This window comes from Athene noctua, chromosome 5, assembly GCF_965140245.1.
Source record: "Athene noctua chromosome 5, bAthNoc1.hap1.1, whole genome shotgun sequence".
NCBI lineage: Eukaryota > Metazoa > Chordata > Aves > Strigiformes > Strigidae > Athene > Athene noctua.
In genome coordinates, this window is record NC_134041.1 from 39,983,371 (window position 1) to 40,010,237 (window position 26,867).

The window sequence follows — 26,867 nt, forward strand, 5'->3', positions numbered from 1 at the left end:
CTGTGAGTAGGAACATGAGAATAAGGGGCTGTACCTTGAACTACATCAACCAAATTAAGTTTTCCTGCAATCAATAGATTAAAATATAACTCCCTGTCCTCTATAATGAGCATACACCTTGTCTAGATGCACCTTCCTGGTGATTTCTCCTTTTGCCATTTCCAAATAAAGAGTTTCTGATCTCTATTTATCTTTCACAGGAGATTTTTAACTAGATGGAACCCAAACTAACCCTTATGAAAAAAGTTATTGTAAAGAACTGCTAAGAACCATGCTCTGTAGATGAAAAATTCATCCAATTAAGTACATGCTTTTTCTTTTTTTTGGATGTAGGACTTTAAAACTTGCAAATAACGCAGTTCCACTGGCATACTGCAAAGAGTACTACAGACACAAAAACTGTGAATGAATGTATTTCAGTGGCTTAACCTGTTCTTGAATCTAACTCTCTTTAAAGTGCACAGAAGTCTGACAGTTATTTATATGGCTTCTTAGAAGAATCCTGTGTTCTGTTTTTAAAAGGACATGGTTTGCTTGCTGAAGCATTTTTTTTTCAACTGAACCAAAACTGTTATGATTGCCATTGAGATCATGGATCACCTGCACAGAAACCTGTCTTCCGCTTGTGAAGAGATTTAGTGGTCATTATTTTTGCAGAAGACCAAGTCATCAGCTTTGGGAATTTCTGAAAGGGAACCAGTGAGACCAACTCATTTCTCTTGCTCAGGGAGCATGAAGACTTATGGGAAAGCTTGTCATTCATTTAAATCTGCTTTGAACTGCTACAACCAAGCTTCACGTTCCAAAGTTTCACCCTTCCCTTGCAGTGATTCTGAAGAAGCATTTTCTTCTTCCTACAAAAGCACTTTTTTTCTTTTATTGCATATTCCTCTGAAGTATCATGAAGAGTTCAATTAACATTACAGTGTTTTTATTACAGAACAAAACTCTTGAGTCTTTTTTTTTTTTCCTTTTATCATGTGAAAGATTTCCACAAGAAACTGTATTTCTGTTTTCTGGTCAATGTATAGATCTACATGTTTACTCAGGTGTTTCTCTCCCAGAAGGCATACCTTTTCTTTTAAGGTGTTAAAAAGAAATCAACAATAACAAATCATGTTATAGAACCTGTAACTGTTTCCTCTATTTTTTGAGGAAAGATTTTGCCACAACCAGTGCTTACATAACTGCCATGTGAGCACCTATATTACTTAGTCTCTGAATAATTTCTTTTTCAAATGTTTCAATCTATAGTAAATTTGGTTTTAATCTTCTCACCAAAATTAATTAAAAAAAAAAACCCACACAAAATTTTGGATTGGATCTAATGTCACTTGATTTGAAAAAGGTAGAAAATACAGGTTAGATTTATGTACCATTTGCACTCATTAAAGATGGTGATGTGTTTAGAGCAGGCCAACTACAGTGTAAGAAAAGGCTAGACTGTCTGAGAGCTTAATTTGTGCTACATCGCTTGGAGAGCACACTTACCACAAATAATTGGCGTTTCCTTCATTAAAGCTGCTTCTTTTTGTATAACATAATTCAATATACGTTGCAGAAGATATAAGACTGGAGAGAACCAAATGAAAATCCAGAAAGTATGGCTCTCACGTGGAAGCCAGGAGCTCATGCTTTTTCTCCAATGCATATTGAGTATTTTTGCTAAGTATAAGGCAGTATTAACCAAAGAGGCTGAAAAAAGCACAGCCTACAGCTGGTAGTTAGCACCTCAGCGTGGAGGTAGACATGGCACTGGATTTCACCAGTCCACAAGTATGACACAACCCCAGGTAAAAACAATAATAACTGTCATTTGGTGAATCTAGCTAGAATTTTTGTATTTAATAAGGAACTCTTCAAATTCAATCTGAAATTCCCTAAAGGTTTGGGATTACCCCAAAATCCTGCTTTTAGTATTGAAAGCATACAGTGCAAAATACATGCTAAACCCAAGACTGACATTTGCATGCAGTTAAAGGAGCTACTGACTCAAGGTCTCAGACACCTCCTTTCCAATGCCACCAAAAAGGACAGGACAGGGAAAAAAAGGCACCACTTACAGCAAAGAGAGTATCAGATCCTTTTTTGGATCCCAAGAGGATTTTCCAAAAAGCTTTCCATTTTGCAAACATTAGTGAAAAACCTTATCTGGAGGGGAAGGAGCATAAAAACCAAGCTTACCTGGCTTTGAGAGGTGTTAGTCACACCCCATACTGTGGTGACCACTGATAAAGAGCCTGGAGGCTGGTTGGTATTTTGCTGCCAGGGAACAGAATCGTAGGGGAAAGACCCATCACTGCAAAAACAAATGTTTGGGGTAGTGAGATTTTGGAAGTTTAAACAGTGGCAAGTTGCTAGCAGAAACAAAAGGATTAACACCTGACATTACCTTAACTCTCCACTCCTCCTTCCATTATTAGCCTGATACTCTCAGAGGCATAAAGTTTCTTTAATAGCAACATAATCACATCAAAACCACACAGGACTAATGAATTCCTTAACTATATTGAAGCACAGGGCTTTTACTATAAAAGTCTGTTACCAGTGAAAGCAAAAATAAACTCAGGGCAGAGTTTCAAACAAGGACACTACACAAGTTGCTCAGAAGCACTTATTTTTTGCAATCCATCTCAAGCTCTTCAATAACCACTGCTTCAGCTGCCTTGTATCAATTCAATTAGATTTTGAGACCAGACTGCAGCTCCACTGTCTGCACTGGGTCCCCAAATGGCCAGAAAAGCCTTTAAAGGAAAAGCAGTTCAACATCATTTTGAAAAGGAAATTGAAATTCAGATAGTGTTCTCCCACACGATGGATAAGCTGCATGCCAAAACCAGTATTAGCTAATCAGCATTCTAGAAAATCAACTGCAGATATACAACACATCTTTCAGATAAATATGTGGATGAGAGGATTGGGTTTTTCCATTAGCTTTGTCTACAGATACAAGCAAGTATTTCTTACAGTTCTTTTCATACAAAAGCACTGGTGGTTTCAAAATTAACACAGGATAGGTACACATATAGTGTAATTAATGAAATATGTTAATTCCAGTGAAAGTAACTATTAATCTCATAACTGTAAAATATATGCCACTTGAAATTTGCTCATTCTCATACTAGAAATTAGATTTCTATTTGCATATATGTACAGATACACACACATGATCTTTTCTCATCTAGATATATATACCATTTAGTACACACACACACACATACTGCTCGTTCATTTTTCAAATGCCATTGACTTGTAGTTTTTATCAGAAACTGCATTTTTGCCTGGACTACCAGCTATTACTGGAATTATATACAGGGCTACCTCGTCTAAAGAATCTATACAGGCTCGGTGAGCGCTCTGTCCATGTGCTCCAAAGCCTGCACCATGAAGTGCCACACAATTAACTCATACAAGACATGTTGAGACAACCAACCCGCCCAAGCCCTAAAAAGGGCTCTGTGACAGACCAGGGAGCTGACTCTCCCATGTCCCTGGACAGTACTCCAGGCTTGGACCACTTCTCCTTCCTTTCATGCTGGGAGCCAAAATCAAGGACTACCTATGTGGTTCATTCTTTAGCCTGTTCATAACACCTAGTGTTAATAATTTAGGAACAGGAATTGCATTGCACAAAGAAGTGCACACACACGTGATAAAAACTGCCTATGACCCAAGCAACAAATAATCTAGTAACAGCAACAGCAACTGTGTAAGGTCAAATGAAACGGTGAATACATTTTACAAACAAGTAGGAAATTTTAAACAAATTCCATAATGCTGTGCCAGCACAACAGCACTGTATTAGAACATAGGTACTGACCTATTTGTTTCGAAATACCCAAAATTAATTAAGCAGTAAAATAAAAAAAAAAAAAGGAAAATAATTATTTTCCCCTAAAAATATTTAATTATTTATTATTTAAATAAATGTTTATTTAAATAATTATTAGGGGAAATTAATTAAAAATAGTAATTCTTTATAAGATGCTTGACATGTGATATTTACATTCACAGCATCCATATAAAATGATGTGTGAATAAGGGCATATTTACCACCTTGCAATTAGTAAGTCCTTGTAGCCCATTCTTCTTTAACGTATTTTCTCTTAGAAGGCTGAAAATCTTGCCCCTCTCATTCAGAGGCTCAGACAATGGCTTCAGTGACTAATATCTGCAAGTGTCACAATGCAGCAGCAAGTCCCCTCCACCAGCATGGAGACAAATGATGACTAACCCAGAATTTGTGACTGCTATGAAGCCTTCCTCTTTCTTCCTGCTCTGAACAATGCCTCCTACTTTACTTCCTTCTCTGACTGTTTTTGATGATGTCTGCTCTGTGATTTGTTTGGATATTTATGGCACATATGAGTGTTTGCATACTTCAATGACTACAAAGAAGCTCTCTCCATGACATAAGCAGTGAAAGGACTCACTGCAGCCATTCCTCACTATTCCCCTCTGATGTGCTGTGGACAGGTAGTAAAACCTGAGGGACAAGGCAAATATTTTGCAGGTGCATGAGTAAATAGGAAGGGTAATGACAGGCAGGAATCAAACCACAGAGCTACTGATGGTTCTTCTAATGCAAATATGCCATATGATTTGTATGCATACTCAAGCTTTGAGCTAGCGATGCCTTGGCCTGCTCTTAAGAAGCTGTAACTATTTCTTCACTTTCTTTACCTCCAAAGCATGTTTCTCTTGCCCGTTTCTCTCCTTCACAGAACACGGAAGAGATTTCATGCCTTATTCATCCATAATTTCCAATGGTAGTCAGAGCATCTGTTTAGTGGAAGGCTGCACTGGGTTCTCAAAGACTACACAATCATTTAATCTAATTACAAAGAGTAAATCACTCAATTTTTACTGTATTACAGTTTAAATGCGTGACACCTCAAGAAACTATACTGTTGACATATGATGAAAGCCTCCAGCACAGGACCCAGCATAACACATTAAAGTCAGAAAAAAAGACCAGGTACAGATTTGTTGAGAAATATTTGTTGTGCACATTGAATCACATGACTATCACATTATTGAACACAGGACTTAGCTTTAATTGCAGACAATGTTACTTTCAGAAATTATGGCGACACTGAAATAGCGGTAGATGTGCCTTGCAGAACATTAACTTAACTTAGATAACTTCATATATACACTCTCTGTGTTAGACCTCACTTCACTCAAACATCACTTTAGTTACCCCAATGATAAATACATGGCATTCTCGTGGTTTGCATTCCCCAGATGATACTCTGTCCCATCAACAGTTACATGCATGTTCGAGTATGACTTTTGCCATACTGGATACAATAACCACCCTTCCTCCATTGCATGAAGGCTTCATTGGTTTCAAGCAGTAGGAGACGCTGAAACACGTGCCACTCAACTAAGGGATTACTTGTCCCTCCACTTTACTTTTTCAACTTCCATTTCTGTCCTTAGACAACCCAAAGGAATACTCCCACCAAAGGAAAATCCATGTAAGTACTGTAATGAAACGTGACCAATCCAATTCTCATTTGCAAAAGAGCAGTGTTTTTTCACTGTTACTATACAGAGCTGTGAATTATCCTGAAATCCCTTTCTTTAAACTTGAAAATGGCAGCCAATAGAGACAGAAGCTTCAACCTCTCCAGACACAGCAAAATGCTGCCCATGACATTGTTCCCGTTGAACAGCACAAGGGTAATTAAGTCTCTCACTACACCCTGGAGGGCAGTGAGTCAGTTTGGGCTCAGCTGGAGTCCACTAAAAGAGTATTGACTAAATTTATAATAGTGTTAATGAACCTACACATACTACTGGTCAGCATTAAAGGCCAAACAGCAGAGGAAGCCATAGAGCAAAGACGAAGAGATGGAGAGAAATTACTTCTCAAACTATGATGCAGTGAAACTGCAATCAAGGAATGAGAAGGAAGGATTTCTTAGCTGCTGGTACATGTACAGAAATTACCAATAATACAACACTCATGTCGGAGAGGTACATTGGTACTTAGGTCCAAACAGCTTCTCTTAATCCCAGTTCTAGGAAAACAGAATGAGGCAGATATCCAGCCTCTTTGCAATAGTTACAGACTTCATGTCAGACATAGACTGTTAGTTAATTCTAATAGAAGTTGCTTAATAAAAAGTGAGCTCCATATAGTAAATTAATACTAGTGAATTACTGTAATTTATATATGATCTGTGGCATTATTTGAAAATGCTGTATTTTAAATATGTTTGTTGTCATTAAAGCAATTGTATGCGTATCTGATACTCTGTTTACATGTCTTCATTGATTAAGGAAGGAGAGATTCAGATGGTTTAGTGAAGTATGCGTCCCTAGAGCATTAGTACTTTACGTGTTGTGGAGGAGGGTAAAAACTGGAATTGTAACTTCCTAGTGATTTTCCACATTGCTTGTTGAGAATGCCAGGGGTCTAAAGCACTACTTTTATAAAGCATTTATCTCTGTTTTAAACACTGAAAACCTATCAACTACTGCAGAAAAGCACCAGGTATTGGTTTTCTCAAAAAACCTTTTGACTCCAAGCACTGGCATCAGGCTTACCACAACTGGGCTTTCAGTGGCTAGTTTCTGTAGCGCAGTCATCCCACCTGACGGGTAGCTGACACACACAGAGTCCACAGAGTCGTTTAAATCTACTGACTATTGTGACTTCTTCAGCTGATGCCAAGATGAGCAGGTAATTGCCAGGGTAACACTGACTGTCATTTCTCTCATGTGTTCTTCTGTCACCCATAGACATCTAGAGAGGAGAGCATCTGATGACCAAGAGTGAGGTGTTGGATATCTACCCAGGCAGTTACACATGGCTACTCACTCCTTTGCAGTTACACATGGCCAAAAATCAGAATGGTCCAAATACAGTCCAAAACTGGGCCTCCTGATCTGTTCTTGCCTGCTGGCACCTGTCTGTGTCTGCACCTTGCTCTGCCTCTGCAACTGCCTCTGGGCATGTGTGTGCTCAGGGTGCCCAGCACCCCTTGGCTGTATTCTTGGTTGGAGCCTCTAGATGACACTACTTTAATGCAAACTAAAACAGAACAATTTCCAAACAAGACTTCTTGCTCCTGCCTCACCCCTTTTCCCCTTAAAATCTCATCCACATCTGCAGCGGAAAAATACGAAAAATCCCATAATCAGAACAGGAAATAAAGCTCTGGGTAACTGTAGCACCAATACATGTGTTTCATGCCCACACTGTCTCACAAGTTAGGCAGCTTAGCTTCATTCATTCAGGTGTAATTTTTGTTTTAATTGGATTTCTCAAATGAACACCACTCACATAACTTTAATTATTAACATGAATTCAGTTAGCAATCCTTCCTGATTAGAGCACCACCGTAAACTTATTTTAAGCATACCCTTATTTAAGAAAAAGGCTGTCTTGCATGGTGCAAATACTGAATTTGAACTGCCTTTTTGGTGTGATCATGTTATGGAACAGGCATGAATTTCACCACATTTTAATAATTTTTCATATCAGTATAAACAAAACCTAACAACTTCTTTAAAAATAAAATCACAAGAACAGATGAAATACTATTAGAAGTTTCCTGCAATGCTAAAATGCTCCAGGAAGGACTTCAGCTATTTTTTTTCCCCAATTCATTAACCTAGGAATCCTCAACAATCTATTAATAAATAACAGATCAAACAGATTTATTTTTTTTTATTGCTGGTCAAATTTCCACCAAAAATATCCTTAGCCTTGACTACTAGTCTGAAAAAAAAAAAAAGTGACACCTGAAAGCCAAAATTTGTTTCCACTTACTGGCAATCAAAAATATTTCAGAGATCTGCTTTTGTTTTCTTTTTAAAAACCCCAGACATTTAGAAGGAAATAATTAACTTCTCATTTTTCATTGAGATCTTTCTTCAGGGGAACAAAACCAATGCCTCACCATCTGAGATATATCCACCATCTTCACATGGCTAAAGTGCTCGGTCAAAGTGTTCCAACTACAAATACTTGAAACTAGTCTTTAGTCTAGTTAACAGATATTAAAACACAATACTGTTAAAAAAATTTCATAACACAAGATTTAACCAACATCCCTTGATTTTTTGTACTGTTTTCCAAAGACTGCAGAAACCACTCTATACAATCGATTCTCTGTTCACATGGAGGAATATGGCAGAGCAAGGAGAAACCGTGTAGAAAAGACACTAAAGACCACTTTACAGTCACCAAGGAAATATGAAGACATATTTTAAAGAAAACACAGAGTAACTACCTCTGTATATCACACACTGACATAAAAAACACAGTGGTGTAGTAAGTTTGTATACCAATAGTGGCTTTGGATGGCTACCAGTAATTTACTTTTGACTGATGCTGCCTATGTGATGCATATCTTCCTCAAATACATTCCTTTATTTAATATTATTATTTGAAGAAGTTTAATTTGTACAGACATCAATTAAGGCTCCATCAGGTATTTCACTAAAGAAACACATCAGACAGAGTCCCATCCAAATCACTGGATGTTTTGTGTAACGTAAAAGTGAAAAAAGCCAATCTGGAAGTATTCTGCACGACTTTATTTCCCTCTACTTCATGGCGTGACTCCAAACATTCAGATCTTACAGAGAAAATATACAGCTCCAAAAATTACCCCTCTATAATTTCAAGTCCGTTGTTTCCCTCAACTCTTTCTAACTAGATGGAGTATGTTCTCTAACCCTTTGGAAAGCTTAGACTCTCCCAACTCCAAATGCACAGAGGATCCACACCTAGTCCCTCCCTATCAAGAAAGAATTACCTCAAGTGTCGCTTCAGTACTGGATGTTGGCTACACCAGGCTATGAGCAATGCAAACTGAAGAGGAAGACTGAAAGCATTCAGAAATTTCATAATTCACTGTAAAAAGAAGGAAGGCTGGTTTTTGGCAAACCATTTGAAAACACAGAAGCATTCTGAACCCGTTCTAGGTGAGCAAATGCAGGTGAAGCAGTCAAAAGGTGAAAGCAGCAAGCCATTTATCAGCTTGGTGGTTTGGATGGCACCTGCAGCTAGCAGGTGGCTATTACCCCCTCCCTACCTCTGCTCTTTTAAGTATCAGCACACACATTTACAATACCCATTCATGCAGCCGCACACATACGCACAATACAGCTGCTTGTGTGGAGCCTGAGACGGCAGAATCAAGCCAGCAGTTCATCAGGTGACATGAAGTACCTCTGGAAGCAGAAAGCCCTTAACTTTTTTTTTTATAGTCCTGACAAGGCCTGTGAGAAGTGGATGACTTATGACTGCATGGGGTGGGAAAGCTGCCTTCCATTTCACACTGGGTTGCTACAGGTCAGGCTGTGACATGCCTACTGCTGCTTCCTGGCACCTTACTCTACACACAGCCCCATCAGTTAGAAAGCCATGCCTGCAAAGTACCACGCTGCTCTGCAAGAGTTAGTGCAGCTGAATCTAACCCCTGATATGAGAAAAATGCATCAGGCCAAATAATTAGATTAACACAGAAGTTTCTGAACCTGCAAACACCCACATCCCCCTGCATACACACAGAGTCCTGCTACATTATAGATTTCATATATGTCCCTGCACACGTGTGTGCGCATGCACGCAAAGATACAGAGATAACGCAACTTATTTCTGTCCATGGGAAAACGATCACAGCTATGCAAGTAAGAAACAAGAACACTACTGAGACCTCCTCCCGCTTGAGAAGCAGCAGAAGGGGTTACCATCGTCTGACATTCTGGGAGTACAGCATCCATCCGATCAAAGGAAAAAAGATTAAAGCATCACACCCAGTTCTATTGTCACACAAGTCGACCATGCAACGCATTACTACAGCCCAGATTACAGTTACAAAATCTACCGGTAACAGCCCTGTTATTAACATGCCACCTGTTACCTTTTTAAAAATGCTGAAATTATTTTATGACCGTTTTCGGCTTGATAAATGCAGTTTAATCTTTATTGCATCTCAGAGCACAGACCTGCTTCATCCGTGCCTTATTTATCTCACGTGTGTCGGAATGCAACCCCGAGCCCTCAGTCCCCCCCTGCCACCAGGCATGCCTTCTGCTCTATCAATATACCTGGGTTTCCATATCCGACTGCTCCTTTACAATAAAAAACACACCCACCCAGTATTCTACCATTGCCTGTTGCCTTGGTAATCCAAATGCCTGGGTACTCGCTGATTATCGGCGAATGAGACTCGCATTGTTCACACCGCAGCGCGTCTGCTATGTTAATGTGAGATAATGGCAGCCAGAAGACTCCTTTTGTTCCCAGCTTTGCTGTTTATTCATAGTGCCTGGAGGTCAGCGACTGCTACAACAACCGGGGAAGGAACCGCTGAAAGCGTGAGCAGATTCCACTTCTGCTTTTGCCTCTGAGACAGGGGGAAACACGAGCAGCCCCGCACAGCGAGAAGGGCACCGGGAGCTCTGCAGTCTGACTCACGCAAGGTGTAGCAGGCGGCTAGAGGAAGATTTGATGGACTCGCACTTCCGAGATTTTAGATGAAGCTGATTTACGCTCCCCGACAACAGAAAAAAAACCCGCTTTCTTCAAGAGGCGCGGCGGGAAAGGAGGGAGGGCGGGGAGGGGGGCAGCGCAGCCCCACCGCGGCTCCCCGGAAGCGAGCGGAGCTGGGGGCTCCGGAGCCGAGCGGGGAGAGGGGGCGAGCCCTGCCCAGCCCAGCCCAGCCGCGCCGCCGGCCACCAGCCTGCCGCGGGCAGCCGCCGGGGCCGGGGCCAGGGCCGGGGCGGCAGCGGCTCCCGTAGCGCCGAGGGCGCGATAGGGCCGAAACCGACGGGACGGGACGGGAGCCGGCTGGCGGGGGTGCCGGGGGGCAGCCGCCGGGCCAGGCTGGGCAGAGCACGTGGAGCCCGACCAAACGGCTTCGCCGGTGAAGGACGGCTGCGCTTCGGGCACATACAGGGCAGGTCTGAGAAACGTCTCCCAGAGCCGTTCCCGACACACTGCCTGTCGAAGTTGTTTGGAAATGCTGTTGCTGACACAGTGACATGGGCGAACAAACCATCACATCGTATCTCCCCTGACGTGGTAAGTGGGAACAGAGAGCGTAAACAGACCGTGGTACCTTCCCTGCATTCTCAGCCTGGTGGTGATGAGGACATGCAAGAAGATGCCCCGGCTGGTGTGCTATTCCTCACTCCTGGAACAGCCCTTTCACGGGAAGAAACCACCGAGTCCTGCTAAAGGCGCTGTCAGTATCTAATTAATGTCACCAACCCATCTGCACAGGTTGTTGATGTGCTCTGTCTATTGAACAGGCTTTGTTGTCATCTCTAGCAAAAACCAGTCAGGAATTCTTTAACAAGAATTTCTAACCCATTTTATTTTAGGAACACCATTAGAAATGCCCTCCATCACTTGAAAGAGTAATGACTATTTCCTTTTCTTCCCATTGCGATACTAAAGAGACTTGAGAGCCCAAGTGTATGGGAATAACGAATAAAAAAATGACAAAATCGTTTCTTAGGAATTCACTCCTTTTGTAATCTATTTACAGGGAAATCCTGTGGAGGGTCACATTTTTATCTAACTGAATGAATGACAGATACATGCAAAGAAAAGGCATCAAGAAAAAGATCAGGGTTTAGACAAAATACACACCTGTGTTCCTCTTGTGAAATTACCCCAAAAGAACAGAAATATTTTAAAAAGACAAGGTATTTGCCATCATTTATACCGGTAATTTTCTTTCTTTCCCACTCCACTGAAAATTGAAAACGTCGCCAGACTGTAAAACTCCCTCCCTGCTTAGAAGCCATGTTACCTCCTGGCAGGCAGGCTGGAGCGCGATGCTAACAGCGTGGGTACCCAGCGAACAGCTACTCACACCCCACTCACCCTGTGCTGAACCACGGGCCGTCCCTCCCCCAGCCCTACAGTGCGTGGAAGGAATGCTAAACCTTCCGCGTGGACCTGGAGCTGCCGTGGCCGAAGGGCACTGACTCACTTCTGATGTTCCCTACCCGAAGGCACTCGGCCCAGTTAAGACTGCCGATTATTTTAATGAGTTTCGGGTCAAAGAGCTAGGCAAAGTATAGCTTCCAGTGCCACCACGCACTTATCACGCTGACAGTCAAAACTGGTAAAAACTAGGGATGTTGCCACAGCTGACTGATTTTTAACTGCAGTGCAGTCAGAAATGAGTCGGTTTCATTCACAATAAGTGACAGAAGGAACCTTCACAACACACTGGAAGAAGAAAATCACCTAGACTCAGCACGAATCATCTGCTTTTGAGAGCAACCCTCATGTAAAGGGCATGATACCACTGTGATGATTACTAAACAGTAAATTCCAATCAATGAGACATTTTCAGGAATTGGATGTTCAATATGGCCCAAGCATAAGAATGATAGCTGTCTTTTCAAAGGTTTTAGTTATCGTATTTTTAAAATCAGCATAGACATGGCAAAGCCTGAAGTCAGATTTTGCCTCAGTCAGCAGACATACCCATGATATTTACTTAAGTCTTTATCAGGATTTTTAAAAATACCAACAGACACTTTCTAAATTTAAAAAAAAAAAAATCACAAAACAAAACCCTAAAACTTTTTATCTAGTATATACAACGCTTAGAGGAAAAAATTTAAAAGTATGTAATACTTACATGCACTTACCAGAAAAAATCACAAAAGTATAGTAGTTGTGTTGCTACATATTCTTATTGCAATAGTGCTTACTTTGACTCCAATCAATACAGAAGCCCTATTTTCATATCTCTGCAAGGTGCTGTACACACAGGGAAAGATGATCCCTATTCTATAACCTTTTACCAAGCATGTGAAGAATACATATTTGAAGAGAAGTTAAGCTGCCCATTTATTGTTTTCAGAGATCATGTCTCTCAGTCTCTCCTGTTACAAGAATTGACCAAAAACTTCTCCCACCTAAAACAAAACGCAGATTTTTCACATGAAAATATTACATTTAATTATTAAATGTAATGGTTACACATCATCAGTTTTCAACTAGAGAGTACTAACCATTTCCTTTTAGTTTCAACGTTCTTTCAAGGTTTTCTTCCCCATACTCCCCATATCCCCATATTTGCTGAAACTAGTATCAGTGGTTTCACTTTGAGGACAAGATGGGCAAACAGGTCTTGGGACAAGACTTTTGAGAGATTAGTTTTGTCCTTTATCATGCTTAGAGTGTCAGAGGCCTTACTTAATACTGTTCTGAATTAATCCTTAGGTTTCTTTTTTCTCTAAGAAATGGCACTTCTGCAGAAACATTTTTGGATTCTGAACTTTCCCCTTAATTTCTTCTGATGGTGGATTTTAATGTTTCTTGACAAAAAGGAAGAGAGAAGAAAAAGAGAGGCTGTTCTTGCAGAATCAGAAGTGATACAGGTTGCTTTACTGGGTATATTCTCTCATATTAGGATTTACCATCTGTTCAGTCCCTAATTATATTTATTTCACAACTTCAACAAACAGAAAGATGAAAAGGCTTTGAAACAATCTTCTCTTTCACCTGAAGAGTTTTGAATTCTTTTGCAAAGCTTGTTCCTGTATGCCACAGCCACATGCAGTAATGAAGTGATCCCTGGCTTCAAACTGATGTCTAAAACCCACACACTGTGCTTGTTTTCATGAAACTGTGTATATCCTGCACCTGACCTTACACTTCAACCATTTCTCTCATCCAGACATTTTTAAAGTGACACACTTGGTCAAATCTACCTAATATGGCAAAATTGAAAAGGAGGGAACCTTTGCAGAAACTCTGACACTTCTTCTACTGGTACACTGTAGACAGATCACTGCTGATTCTTAACAAACAATGTAAGCGACAGTCCTAACCACCCAGTACAAATTCAGACACAGAATTGCCATTTTCTTCCAAGAGCTCTTCCCAATGCTGAAAGTTCAGCTCTTAGAAAAATTCAAACTAGAAGAAAAAAAGGACAAAACAAACACCAAAAATAAGCACCCTTTGTAAAGCAAGTCTAACCAATAAAAGGTATTTATGGCGATTGCTTGAACATAAAACAGTAATGATAATAAATAAAGCACCTATCGTAATACTGAATCACTACTTAATTTGATCTACTGTTTAATTTTCTCAAAACCTCTAGTGCTAAGTAATTTGTGATAAGACTAATTTCATCTTCATATTTTTTACTAAGCTTGACTGCCCTATACACACATACTACCTGTTGGTCACTTAACTGCAAGACTGCTGGCAATTAATACAGAAGACCAAAATTTGGAGCAAGAGAGAAGATACTTAGAACCCAACGATGCTCATGACAACATACCAATCTGCAACCAACAGTTGACTATTTTCACATGTTTTTGTTGACAAAGTAAGCTTATTTTGTCTAGTAAGCTTACTAGAAGCTATGCAAGAAATGAGACTCCTCCTAAGGCTTGCATGTGTCAGATCCACCTTAAACTGAACCAGGGTGCAGCTCCCGCTGGGGCTGATGGAAACTGTACCCATTTCAACCAAGATTCAATTTGGTTCACATGTAAAGGTCCACTACTTAATGCAATGAAGCATTAAGTAGGAACTTGATCAAAGCAAAGGAAGGTGCATAATAACAATAATTTGTACTTATATTTGTCATTAAATTCATTTAGAAGTAAACAATCAGTCACCTTGAGTAGTATCCGTTATTACAGACATTATGTCAGATTGGAAAACAACATGAAGAAGTTACATTACTCCCTGCAAGCATGAAATTTCACTTTTATGCAGAAGGGCCAGTCCAAAGACTACCAGCTCTCCTTAAATCCCCCATAATGCTTTAAATAGGACTTAAATTAGAAGTTATACAAGATTAAGGAGATGGATAGGTCTCATATTGGTCCTTGAGTACAGAAGATTACCCACACGAATCAGTAAAAAAGTCTAAAAATAAAATAAAATTTTTAAAAAAATCAATCTCACATTCAAGTTTGACCTATTGTTACACTGCACTGACTTAAAAAAAAAAAATGCTGAGGATTTTTTTGAGAGTCCAGTGCTCATGCTGTTCATAAAGCAGAGGAGTTTGCAGTCCAATCAATCGCCCTACATTAGGAAGTAAGTATTTAGCTGAATTTTTGTTTATATGCAACACTTGATAATTCTGTTAAATGAAAACCTAAATTTAGAAAGAAATTAGCACAATAGAGTCCATACTCTGAAAGTGTTTGTTGCATGTGTGCACATCCTTTTATTGTTTATATACTGCTCTCTGTAAGTGCATTTGACCAAGAGTATCACTATCAAAGCCTTCCTTGATTTGTCTACTTCATTTTTTTTCCACAATTCAATTAACTTTTTAAAAATAAATGGTTGTCTCTAAAAATAGGCCAGACCTGAATTCCCTCCAGTGTATGTGCCCACAGTTTCTTAAATACATTTAGATTCTTGTCATACATTCCTGAGTCAGAATTTATTTTAAATAGCTGAGCCCTGTTTCAACATTGAGACTAAGCAGCTGTGGGTTCTGTAGTGCCAGGTACACAGTCTAGTCCCTGACTAGAATTCTGGGTAATTTTGTTGCTAGTAAAAGCAAGAGCAGAAGAAGCTCAGTGTGAAGTACTCAGTATAGTCCCATGACAGGGGAAGGATTTTTTTTTTTGTCTAGTGATATTCAGTGGCTGACATATATCCTATCCCATATAGCTCTGTTAAGCTACGTAAGGTTCTTGAATATGCTCTTTGTTGTTCTAATGTAATATCTAATTTTTTTACAAAACTTGGAAGTAGCTACATTGCTTGTAGAAAATACAAAGTATTATTTTTTTTGTTTGTTTGTTTGAATTCACATAAAAACCTTGTGATTTCTAGATAAGACACTGTGAACTTTAATACTAAGCTTTTGACTCAAACGTAATCTAATGCAAATACAAATGTTGGTTTATCACTGGGATTGTACTTAATGGCTTTACATCTTTTGTTTAATTCAAACTAACAGAAAACTCACTTCTTCACCCCATACTTTACTCCTGTCCTGTAGATTGATTATAAAACATCCACGAAAATAAACAGTTGCAGCTGGGAAAAGAAGTTGGAGCACAAGATGTCTCACTCTAATGTACCACCTGTGAGATTTTGAGCAGTCATGGTTATGGCTAAATTACAGACAAGACAACTGCACACACTGAAGCACTGATGCAGGTAGTCCAAACCCCTAAGAGGCTGCTGCAGCTATTATAGATAAGAAGTTATGCCACAGAAATAAAGTTTCTAGAGGGGCATCTCATAGGTAAACAGCAGTAGAACTGATGTCCAGTGTCTTCCTCAGTAAAACATTTTAAGGGCAATACTCCAGAGAAACTTATAGGGACTGTTTGATACTGAGCAGGATACTGCAGTTCTACTGTTAGGGAGAATACTGGGTAAGCTGGTACTGCCAGAAATGCTGGTACTTAGGTATAGCAGAAGTATTTATTTTTTGACATGTAACAGAGTTTCAGTAGAAAACTGCCATGAAAGAGTTGTGCCTATCTTATCTAGTAACGCAGCACACAGCTCCTGTGAGATACAACAGTGCTTTCATCCTTATAGACTCTAGGGGAACAGAGGCTAAAAGGTTGGACAAGAATCAGGCATCTAAAAACTACAAAACTCCACCTAGGAGAGCGTATACACTGCACCATGCTTTCTCTGCAGACTGGCCACTAATTTCACCTTGGCTTCTGCAAAGCTTCTCCCAAGTGTAAAATGAAGTTATTTTAGAACAGAAGGTTTTCTGTTTTTTCTTTTTAAGTGTGTTTACAAACAATCATTTCATAAACAACTGAAAAAAGAGGCAATCCCAGTACTCCGAAGTCAGTGATTTATTAGTTATACTACAAGAAAGGACTTTATTCGCAAGGGCTTATAATAAAAGGCATAGCGTTTGCACGGTTTTCCCATAAATACAACAAAAGCAAGGAAAGTACCCCCAACCCAAAACCAAAAGTGGTTTCCAGAAGAATTCACACATGCAAATGCATTGGTACAAAGATATCCCGAAGCTCCATTATAACACAAAAGTTCAAGTTACTTACACTACCATGGAGTCCAGGTACAAGGAATTTACCCTCATCCGCACTCTTATAATCCTTTACTAACAAAAGTATCCTACACTAAAATAACTTATACTATTTGTGATTTCTTTAATGTGATGCTGAGGGAAAGGAAGCCTTGAAAAAAACTCCCAGAAACGTAAAGGACGAAATGAATGTTTAATCCTGTCTACACTTACTCTTCAGCTTTTGCCTTGACCTAGGCTCTGCAGACAAGAACTACAAATACTGCTCCTCCACGTAATGTGGTAATCAGAGGCTTCACATCTTTAGCTTCTTCTAGGGTCCTCTAATGCTCACATTTTCTCCAAATTAACATAAACGCTTTGTGATCTTCAACTAATATAAGGCAGTACAGGATGTTCTCCCACCTGTGGCTACACCCACAATACAATTGCTTTGTATACATTACCAATGACACTTACAAAACAGAACACCAGTGAAATGTTGTCAACCTCAAGAAAAGCCAGTTGTATTTAAATTAACAATAGGAAAATCTCTGGTGAGAGACACATTGTAGAAGTTTATCTCTAGGGCACAACTTGAGGTTTGAAAGCAAGCCCACCTGATCTGAGCACAGATCTGAAGATGGAAGAGTCACTTCACTATGCACCAGGCAACAGCAAAGACAAAACATGAGTTTTAGTACTTGCTATAACTACAGCTCCCCTGTTGTCTGTAGTGCTGTTCAGCGCATTAAACAGTGTAGCTACCTCTGTCAATGGGAACAAGCATTACAATTAACAGATCTGCCATGGGTATATCTCTACAGACTGCTGTTCCAACGCACTAGGCTGAGACTCACCTATGAGAGAGGGTGGGTTTCATGGAGCTCATAGAGTTCATGGGGGGTTGCATGGGTAGCTTCCCTGGAGGATCGTTCTGCCGGCTTTTCTGGTGGCGAAGAAGCAAGAGCCGTCCCAGTTCCTCACACCACGATGAAAGCAGCGCTGAACAAACAGAACACAGTGACAGTAAGTGGCACAAATGAAGAACCAGCACAGCTGAGTAAAAAGTCAAGCTACTGTTACCAGAATCACAATGTGAACAGACAAACCCCAGCAGTGAAAAGCTTGCCCACAAACCACAACACACATTATTATCCTATGAAATTGAGTCTGTAATTGCCCTACACTATCATTGTAATGTTTTTACACAAGTTACAAACATTTTGCACAGCCCAAGAGAACTTGTCTGAGCCGAGCAGCACAGAAATGAAGAATGGGTGAGGCCCAAGGACATGGGATAGCTGTTGTGAGTGAAAAAAACCACAGAATAATTCATTTCACACTAACAGAAACGTAACAGAAACATACAGAAGACATCATTCACAGAGGGGAGCAAAGGACAAGATCTTTTTTCTGTTCTGCTCTTTTTGTGCAAAATATTAATTGGAGAGTCATGAAGAGAAACCCATGTGCAGGAATTTCATTTCCAAAACTGCTATCAGCTACCAGTCTTGAATAGATAAACAGACAAATATGGCCAAACTGATGTATGGATACAAAGTTAGGCACTTAAATCTATATTTGACCCAGCACAACCCCTAAATGTGTATTTCCATTATGTGCCTAATCTTCTGGTCAATGATGGTAATTCTGTGCTTACAGGAAAATCATGCTTATGAACTATGAAGATGCAGAGAGTTCCTAGAGGGACGAAAAGCTTGCAGCTAACTCTGAAGACATGAAAGGGGTCATTATCTCTGAAAATGTGGCCTCTTCGTTACGCACCCACACTCAGAAAATATCAACCTCTTACAGAAACCACCTAACTTTGCAGTAAGCAGTGCCTCAGAAAGTGACTGCAGGTGAAATCTGGCTCCCACGAGCACACCCAGCCAAGACAACCCACTGAAGCCTCCAGCAACACCTGACAGAGCCTCAAAGCTGCCTGTTCAATTTCAGCATCAGAAGTGGCTCTGATAAAAAGTCACCAAGGTATGACACAGTGAAGAGTTTCACTGGAATGAAGTGCAGAATAATTGCAAAATTCTGTAGTTGAAGAAATGTTCTCAAGTGGAAGCGCTTGGGGTTTTTCCTTCTTTAAAGTACAGTTTACAAAACCCTCAGAACAAGAAAATGCTTCATATTTAATTTTTAACTAAGTGCTTTCCTGAGGTGTTATGAACCAAACACAAATCAACAGATTGCACAAGTAGGTGAGAACCCAGAGACTACTCAAAAGCCAAGCTGCCACAGTGGTTTAAAGGAGGAGAGCTCTACATGTAATTTTAGGTTTAAAAGAGACAAGTGCAGAATTCTCTAAAATTGAGGCTTTTACTTTCACTTCTTATTTTTCTAATGGATGTCTTTTCACCAAATAACATAATCATAAGCAGTAACAAACTATCATTTCAGGGTACACCACCTTCATTTTCCAATAGTTACTCACAGGCACTGCTAACACATACTTAGAACAAATTCCAAAGAGAGTAATTGTTAAGTCATATTTGTGGGGAAAAGAAGGAACCTGCTTCACCAAGAACACCCACAAATATGATTTTTCAATACAAGAAACAATTGGGATTTCTCAAGTTTAACGGCCACACAAGAAAAATGCTTAAAGCCGGGGCCATTCCTGTGAATTAATCACACATTTTGACGAAGGAGAGGTAGTAATTTCATTGCATTTGTCAAGTGGAAGGTCAAGAGCGGTGTTTAGGGAAGCATTTTAGAGCTCTGCTGTGACAAAAAGGGGACACTGCTTCTTTATGTAACTAAATATGGTCACTCAGAAATCGTCAGCCTCACATGTAGCTTACAGAAATCATTCCCCCGAGCCCTGTGAAATGTTCCAGCAACGAGTGTCAGTCTAAGCTGCTTCTCTATTAGCCAAGGAATCTGTCAACAAGCATTTGATCAAATTATACTCACCTTTTATCCCTGGCATATCATTACTAATGTGCCAGTGACAAAGGCCCCCCTCCCCCTTTTCCAGCCGCCTGGATACAAATCCCTGCCTCGTAGTGTTTCTTGCCGCACACCACGGCCACTTGAGCTCTGAGAAACACAAACAAAGTGTTCTGCTGAACGCTAAACGCAGCCGTTGCAGTGTAATACTGGATGCTGAGCACTTCCACAGCCGAGTGTAATTACTATGGTGTCAAATGGAAATCGTCCATCTTAAACTAGGCTTTGATGGGAGGAGGGAGCTGCTCCTTCTGTGCACCTATATATACTTGACAAATAAGATAAAAAGCAACAAATCTGATGGGTCTGAGGGCATGAATCTGCAAACAGAAGTCAAACCTGCATGGAAAAAAAGCCAAGTAACTCCCAGAAAAGGAATATGCCAATAAGATGGCATTGCTTTGGTGAGGTGAAGATAAGAAAAGAATCTTAATGAGTTATTATCATCAATATCCAACACACACATTTATAAAGGTGAAATGTAAGCTGTCAAAGAACAAAGAGGTCCTCAAGATAAGCTGGACAGTTTCATTCTACAAGTTATCTGGAGAGGACTCATGTTTTTAGAAACTGAGAGACTGCAGGTATAAAACGCAGCAAATTTACTCATCCCTATCACAGCACTCATTATGGAAAGGTTTAACCTTTCCTCCCCTGGGACATTTCGACTCATGTACCATGTATAATTGCTCTCTTCTCTGTGTTGATGTTTGTGTACAGAATGAAAACAGAGCTGTTTGTAGCCACCTGAGGAGTTACCAGTCCCCCTCTATCCAGCTCAGCAGGAGCAAGAATCCTCTAAAGGAGGATGCTGGGGTGGCCCCTCTTCTCCCCATCTACCTCCACTGCTCTGCTCTCCACTTGGTGAGATGAATATATATAAACCCCCCACACATCTGGTACAGCTGGCTTCTGGAGAACATCACTTCCTGGGCTATTCAAGCAAGATGAAACAAACTCAAAATGAATTTACAGATTACACTATTCATCTTTAGTGTACTTAGTTACTGCTTTTTATGCTGACAGTATTAGGCACATCTCAACTCATTTACACTCAAAGCACAAGAAATTCAGTATCATACTATAATGAACAGATAAAGCAGCAAGCACAAAGGACAGCTACAGATGGTGCCAACAGTCAGTCTCTCCCTCTCATAGCACAGCCAAGCAGCTGCTTTTCTCCCCCCATCCGCCCCTCCTCCTTGTACAACAGGAGCACAGATTTTGCAGATGGACCATCCACACCGTCTCTTGCAGTCTCTTGCTGCGGCAGTTTAATGATCAGATTTAAATCCTGTTCCTGTGCTGCATTGCTACAATGCCCCTTGCATATAATGATGTGGCTTTCCTGCTTAAGTTGAAGTCAACTGTTGCAATGGGGGGGAAAGAAAAATCCTTAAACGTACATCCCCCCATGCCCCTATACTCAGACCAGGTGTAAAATACAACCTGGTTAATACACCAGAATTCTTGTTTTCAAACCCTGTTCAGTCACAGAGGGTTCTGCCAGCTCATGCCAAAAGATGTATAATAACAGCAGTCAAATGACGTGTTGACAGTTTAAGTGTATTCACACATTTATTTGGCTTAAAGGGGCACACTCTGGGATGACTGGTGCAATATTTGACCTACTTTTCTCCATTTGCAAACCCTGTATCATTCTTAATGGGATTGTGTTTTACTTTAAGCGTTGATGTATTTTCATAGGAATAAATCAATATTGATTTGCTAATGACAACTGCGTTAAGAAACCAACACAGAAATGAGCAGCTTCAGCTTTCACATTTGTGAAATAGAGAAAACCAGAAAGATTTAAAAATAAGAGAAATTTCAATTACAAGGAGACCAAGGGGTTTCCCTAAAGAAACGTGAGAAAAAAAAAACATTCAGAGATACTCAGCTTGCTGCTATCCAGTCCCATTTTTGTTACTCCTTTCTCGGAAGAGGACCAGACATTGCAAGAGTGTGTCTCAGCACAGAATGTGACCGACTTCTCCTTAAAATACTCATAAATACTCCCACCTCCCACACACCCAGAGTTGGCCACACTTTATGTCCTTCTGGATGCCTCCAATTGTTTTAAACACTTTCACTGAAAAAAATCCTAAGATATCGCAGTGTATCCACACTGGGATCCTGGGGACAAGGAGAGGGAAGAGGGCTGAAAGGTGAAGATTTATTTTTTCTCCCTTCAGCCCAAGTCACATTTCAAGCATTTCTCCCCAACCACGGAGCTAAGCTTCACTTGAAAGAGAAAGGAAGCAATTGTTATTTAATCCCCCACCTCTAGGAGCCACGTCTTTAAGAATGTGCCAAATATCACAAGATTTGCGACACAATTATTAAGACTGGCCACATCCCCTAGTACTGTTCCTTTCCTGAGAAGGCCCTTTTGTACCTAAAACCTGCCAAGCAGTATAGAAACAAAGGCCTCCGCTGCCCACTCTGTGGCAACTTCCCATCCCTCGAAGTCATGGGTGCCCAGCACCCAGCAGTAGCATCACAACTGCTTCGGAAGTGCTGGGCCCTTTCATTGGGAAAACCAAGGATCTCAAGCTGGGGGAAGCCACAGATCATGCCCAGGCTACCTGTACCGCTTCTTACTTCTTGATGACAAACGATGCCGTTGTACCTGCAACAGTTATGTGATAGGTGATGAAGATGCACCTCGAAGGATAGTTTATAGCCATGGCATCAAATACTGGTACAACCCATTACTATCCCTTTTGGGCCTGGGAACAGAAAGGGGAAGGGAAACAAGCTAAGCGATCAATGCCACCCCATAGATTCACTAATGCATTTCATTAGCTGCATCCACACCAGTACAGACAGCTGCAATCCTGTAACTGACTGATTTAACTTTGCCGTGCAAAGTGCCATAGTAAGCATCTCTGAGTGAATGAGCCAGTGGGCTCCCTAGAAAGCAAGATACAGAGAAGCACGGTGCTAATCTATTTACCTATTATGATACCCTAGTATTAGTTACAGCTTATCACCTCAGTAAATCACTGCCTCTTGTTAGGGAATGGGCTTAAAGGTGCAGCAAACTGTTATTTACAGGCAGACACTATATTTACAACCACAAAGACAGGTGAGGAGGGGACAGGACAACTGCTCTGTAATTTCAATGCTGTCTGCTTCCCGGGAGACTGCTGGAGGAGCACAATAGAATTACTGCTTCCTCGCTGCAGTTAAGCTGCAGCAGATAGTTCAATAGGCAGACTGGCAGACCCGTATTTCTTACTCACTGCAATGAAAATATTAGAAAAAAAGGAGGAGTTTGATTCGGAGAACTATCTGTTCAGCACTGTCTCACTAGTTCGGTTTTGTGTCTCAGAAGGAAATGCATTTGACTGAAAAGGTATTTACAGCATAAGTAAGAAAATACAGCATTTTTTTTCACAATCATATCCATTAAGTTTGTATTACTCCTAGAAACAAATTCCTATTTCTTACATGCAGAATTCCAGATAAGTAGAATACAGAGCTACTGTGGTCATTCTAGCCTCTTCTGTATAGACTGCAATTTAAATACAGTTTTAATAAATCATCCAGTGTGATAATTTGGTGGGGTGGAAAGGGAAGCAGTGAAGACAAGGAAAGGGGGGAAATAATTATTGTCTTGGTTGTTTAAGAACGTTATTCTTTTTACACAGAAAAATGGAGCCAATATACCGTCTGGAAAAATATATTAAAAATGTTAAATACCTAATGCTCAATGCACTGTAATATCAGAAAAATGACTTCAATTGCACTAAAAGAATGGAATCTTTGTCCACAATTTTGGGAATCAGTAAATCCAATGTTTTCCTCATGTTTTAAAAGCCATTTTGCTTTTAAAGAGCTGGGAAAAAAATGGAGAGAGAGGGAGAAACTGGTCATCCCAACCTATTTCAAGAACTGATTTTACTGCAGCTCTCCTCATACACTCCAGCATGGCCTGGCGATGGCTGGCTAACCCGTCGGACGGTGGGTCAGGGCAGGAAAGCAAGGCCACGAGGGAAATAGGATGTAACTATCCATTTGGCGAGATTCAGAGTACATGTGGTTTGCCCCTCCTCTTCAGTTCTTTCAAGGTACCGCTAGTGTCCTAAGCCTGCGACAGATGAGCTCTACCCCTGTCATTACACCAGCTTCTGCTCTGTATCTGCCTCAATGCTGAGAGCACAAAAGGAGTATATATAACACCAATTACAAAGCAGAGTAGTCATTTCGCAGCAGTCTGGCTGTTCAACGTGGACTCGCAGTGGTTCCCAGGGAGTCCACCCCTCCCTCCCAGGCCTACTGCTCTGCCCTGCCTGCCTGCAGATGCCCACTCTGCATGCAGGGGCCCATGGCACAGAGGCAGTCTTTGCTCCCAGGTGTTTGCTCCCATCTCACCCCAGGAGGCTTACACCCCAGCTGGCTGCTTTTTTGGAGCAGCTGAGGACTGTGTTTGCTGTTCTCCATCAGGCAAAATCAGTGATGTTAGCTTAAACAGTTCAAGTAAACAAATTAGATTAAACTCACTGATTTTATCTGAAGTTAGAATTACCAACACCAGCATGCTCTACTATTAGTGAGGAGAGCAAGTTGTATCTTTGGTACCACCTCCAAACGTACACAGGTTTAAAAAGCGCTAGTCCCAGCAACCAAACAGCAGAATGAGTGGAACTGAATTCCCCAGCAGAGCTAAGGGGGCAGCTGTCTCAAACCTTGCTTTGGGGAGGCATGAACTGCCCTGCTAATTGCAACAGGAACACAAAGTCAACAGCCATGGTTCAACAGTGTGAAACGGGGTATGATACCTGTTTCTACCACTAGTAATATGTCTTTTATCCCCAATGCCTCCTTCCTTACTATAGCTACAGCTGTGTCCTGCAGAAATACCCAGGTTTGACTCAGTAGAATCTATAATGCAGTTATGTATTATCATTAAAAAAACAAACACCATGCAGTTTTGTAGCAAAATAGATAACGTGGGGAATGCTTAATTAAACTGAATGTAATATCAAAATAATTAACAGAGCTTTTATTTCAACAAAACCTGTACTGCAAACCTGAGTTATCTAGCATGTGCTTTCAAGGCTGCTGCATGACAGCAACACCATGTACAAGTCTGGTCTTGAATATGGGTCCAGCTTGCCTTGGCATATCTTTAGCTTTTCACAAATACTTCTTAAGACACATATATATATATATATATATATATATATATATATATATATATATAGGCTTCCCCAAACCCTCTTGCCAACTGCTGGAGACACAGATTTGAAACCTGCTACCCTTATCCCATTACTTCAGTGGAACCAAGATTCCCCAGTTTCATTCCACTCTCACCAAAACTTGGCAGAACATCTTACCAGATTCACTACATTAACTTTGAAGCAATACATTACAAAACATAGCAACAATGGCTCAATTTGGCAAGCACAAAACACTCTGCATGGATCCAGATAAAATACGTAAGCATCTCATTTAGGCTTAGCTGTACCCACGTTGCTACATCTGAAAACATGCTCCATTATAAAGAGAAGACAAAGCTGGTGAAAGGCCACCAGCAAGTGAATCTTGGATACAGCCTTCCAAAGGAAATGCACTCCAATAGCATTAGAGTGCTTGTTTTCTTACTCATCCAGTTGTTGGTTTCACTGCTTAGATTTCAAACAACAGTGTCTTTCATTACTGCTGCATGCTTTTATTTTGTAATGCCAGTTCTAGTCATTTCACACCTAATACAAACATCTGAAAAATGGAAGTGACTCACTTTTAACCCATCTTTGGCTAGATTCAAACTGGTGACCCGCAGGTGAGAGGCTCAGTTTCACTTAATTCATCTTGAGCCCTCCAATTATTGCTGTAAACAACTCCTGAGCTAACACTACCACTAATACCCAAACATGCCAGAAAAAAATACCAGAGGCATTTAACCAGTTTGAACATAGAGAAGCCATGCATAATAAGCACAGTGATTTAAGTCTGTAAGAGGGAAAAACGTAGTTGCTATCTTCAAAACAGTAAAAGGAATAGCTGCAGAATTGGAGGTCCAGTTTCCAGTTTGGGAAAAATAACCCAAACTGTTCAAAAGGACCAAGAATAAAGTAAAAAATTAGTAACAACCCCAATGAATTTTTCAGGAACAAATCATGCCACCTATCTGCACACTAGCAGACAAGAGACCTTGAGCACAGATTAGTTAGATTTTAGTGTGACTTCAGTGCAGCTTTATGTATCATTCTTACAAATAAACAAGGGAAATTATGTCTAGCTGAACACAATAAAAAAAGGCTGGAAACTTAAGCTTACTATTAAAACTATTAAACCAACTGTCAGTAACAGAAATGAGCATTATCGGATGACTTTTTGCACTAGTTCTGGGCCTGAAATTACTGAATGCTTCATTTATGGGTATCCATGATGCAGATGGACAAAAGGCTAGAACATGTTCTGGGTCAATTTACAGATGGCACAAGCAGGAAAGAAGCATCACTTCATTGCAGAAATTTGGTGTTGGAATCATCTTGAAAAGTGGGAGAAGTGGTCTGAAATTATGTCCAACAGGGACAAGTACAAAGTACGACACTGCACACCTTCCCAACAACAGGGTGAGAACCATCTCCAAAGGCAGGAGTTCTCTGAAGCAGAGCTGAAGGCAGCAGTGGTGCAGAGGCTGAGCCGAGCCGTGCTGCCGGAGAAAACTCAACCAGCCTTCTTGGCTGCTCGAGTGGAAGCCAAGTCTGAAAGATGCACAGTTCTCCTTTCTCTCTACCCCATCACAATGTACAGCCAGAGAGGGGGAGAAAAGCCATCAGAATGACTAGGAAACAAACTACCAATATAACCTGCAAGAAAACTTGGACTATGGGTTTTGGTTTATTGTTCTGTCGTTTGGTTGGGTGGTTGGTTTTTGGGTTTTCTTTTAGAAGAGAGAAGATGAACAGC

At 40.6% G+C, this 26,867-nt stretch overlaps 1 protein-coding gene across 15 annotated transcripts in view; it reads right to left on the reverse strand.

Moving 5' to 3' along the window:
- ZMIZ1 (zinc finger MIZ-type containing 1) overlaps positions 1–26,867 on the reverse strand; it is a 363,155-nt gene that overhangs the window by 35,209 nt on the left and 301,079 nt on the right. For all 15 annotated transcript variants that reach the window (XM_074907137.1, XM_074907136.1, XM_074907146.1 and 12 more), the window contains 2 exons: positions 17,837–17,981; positions 2,185–2,299 (listed from right to left, as the gene is read on the reverse strand). In XM_074907137.1, coding sequence (XP_074763238.1) covers positions 2,185–2,299; positions 17,837–17,981 — 260 coding nt within the window. The remainder of the gene's footprint in view (positions 1–2,184; positions 2,300–17,836; positions 17,982–26,867) is intronic.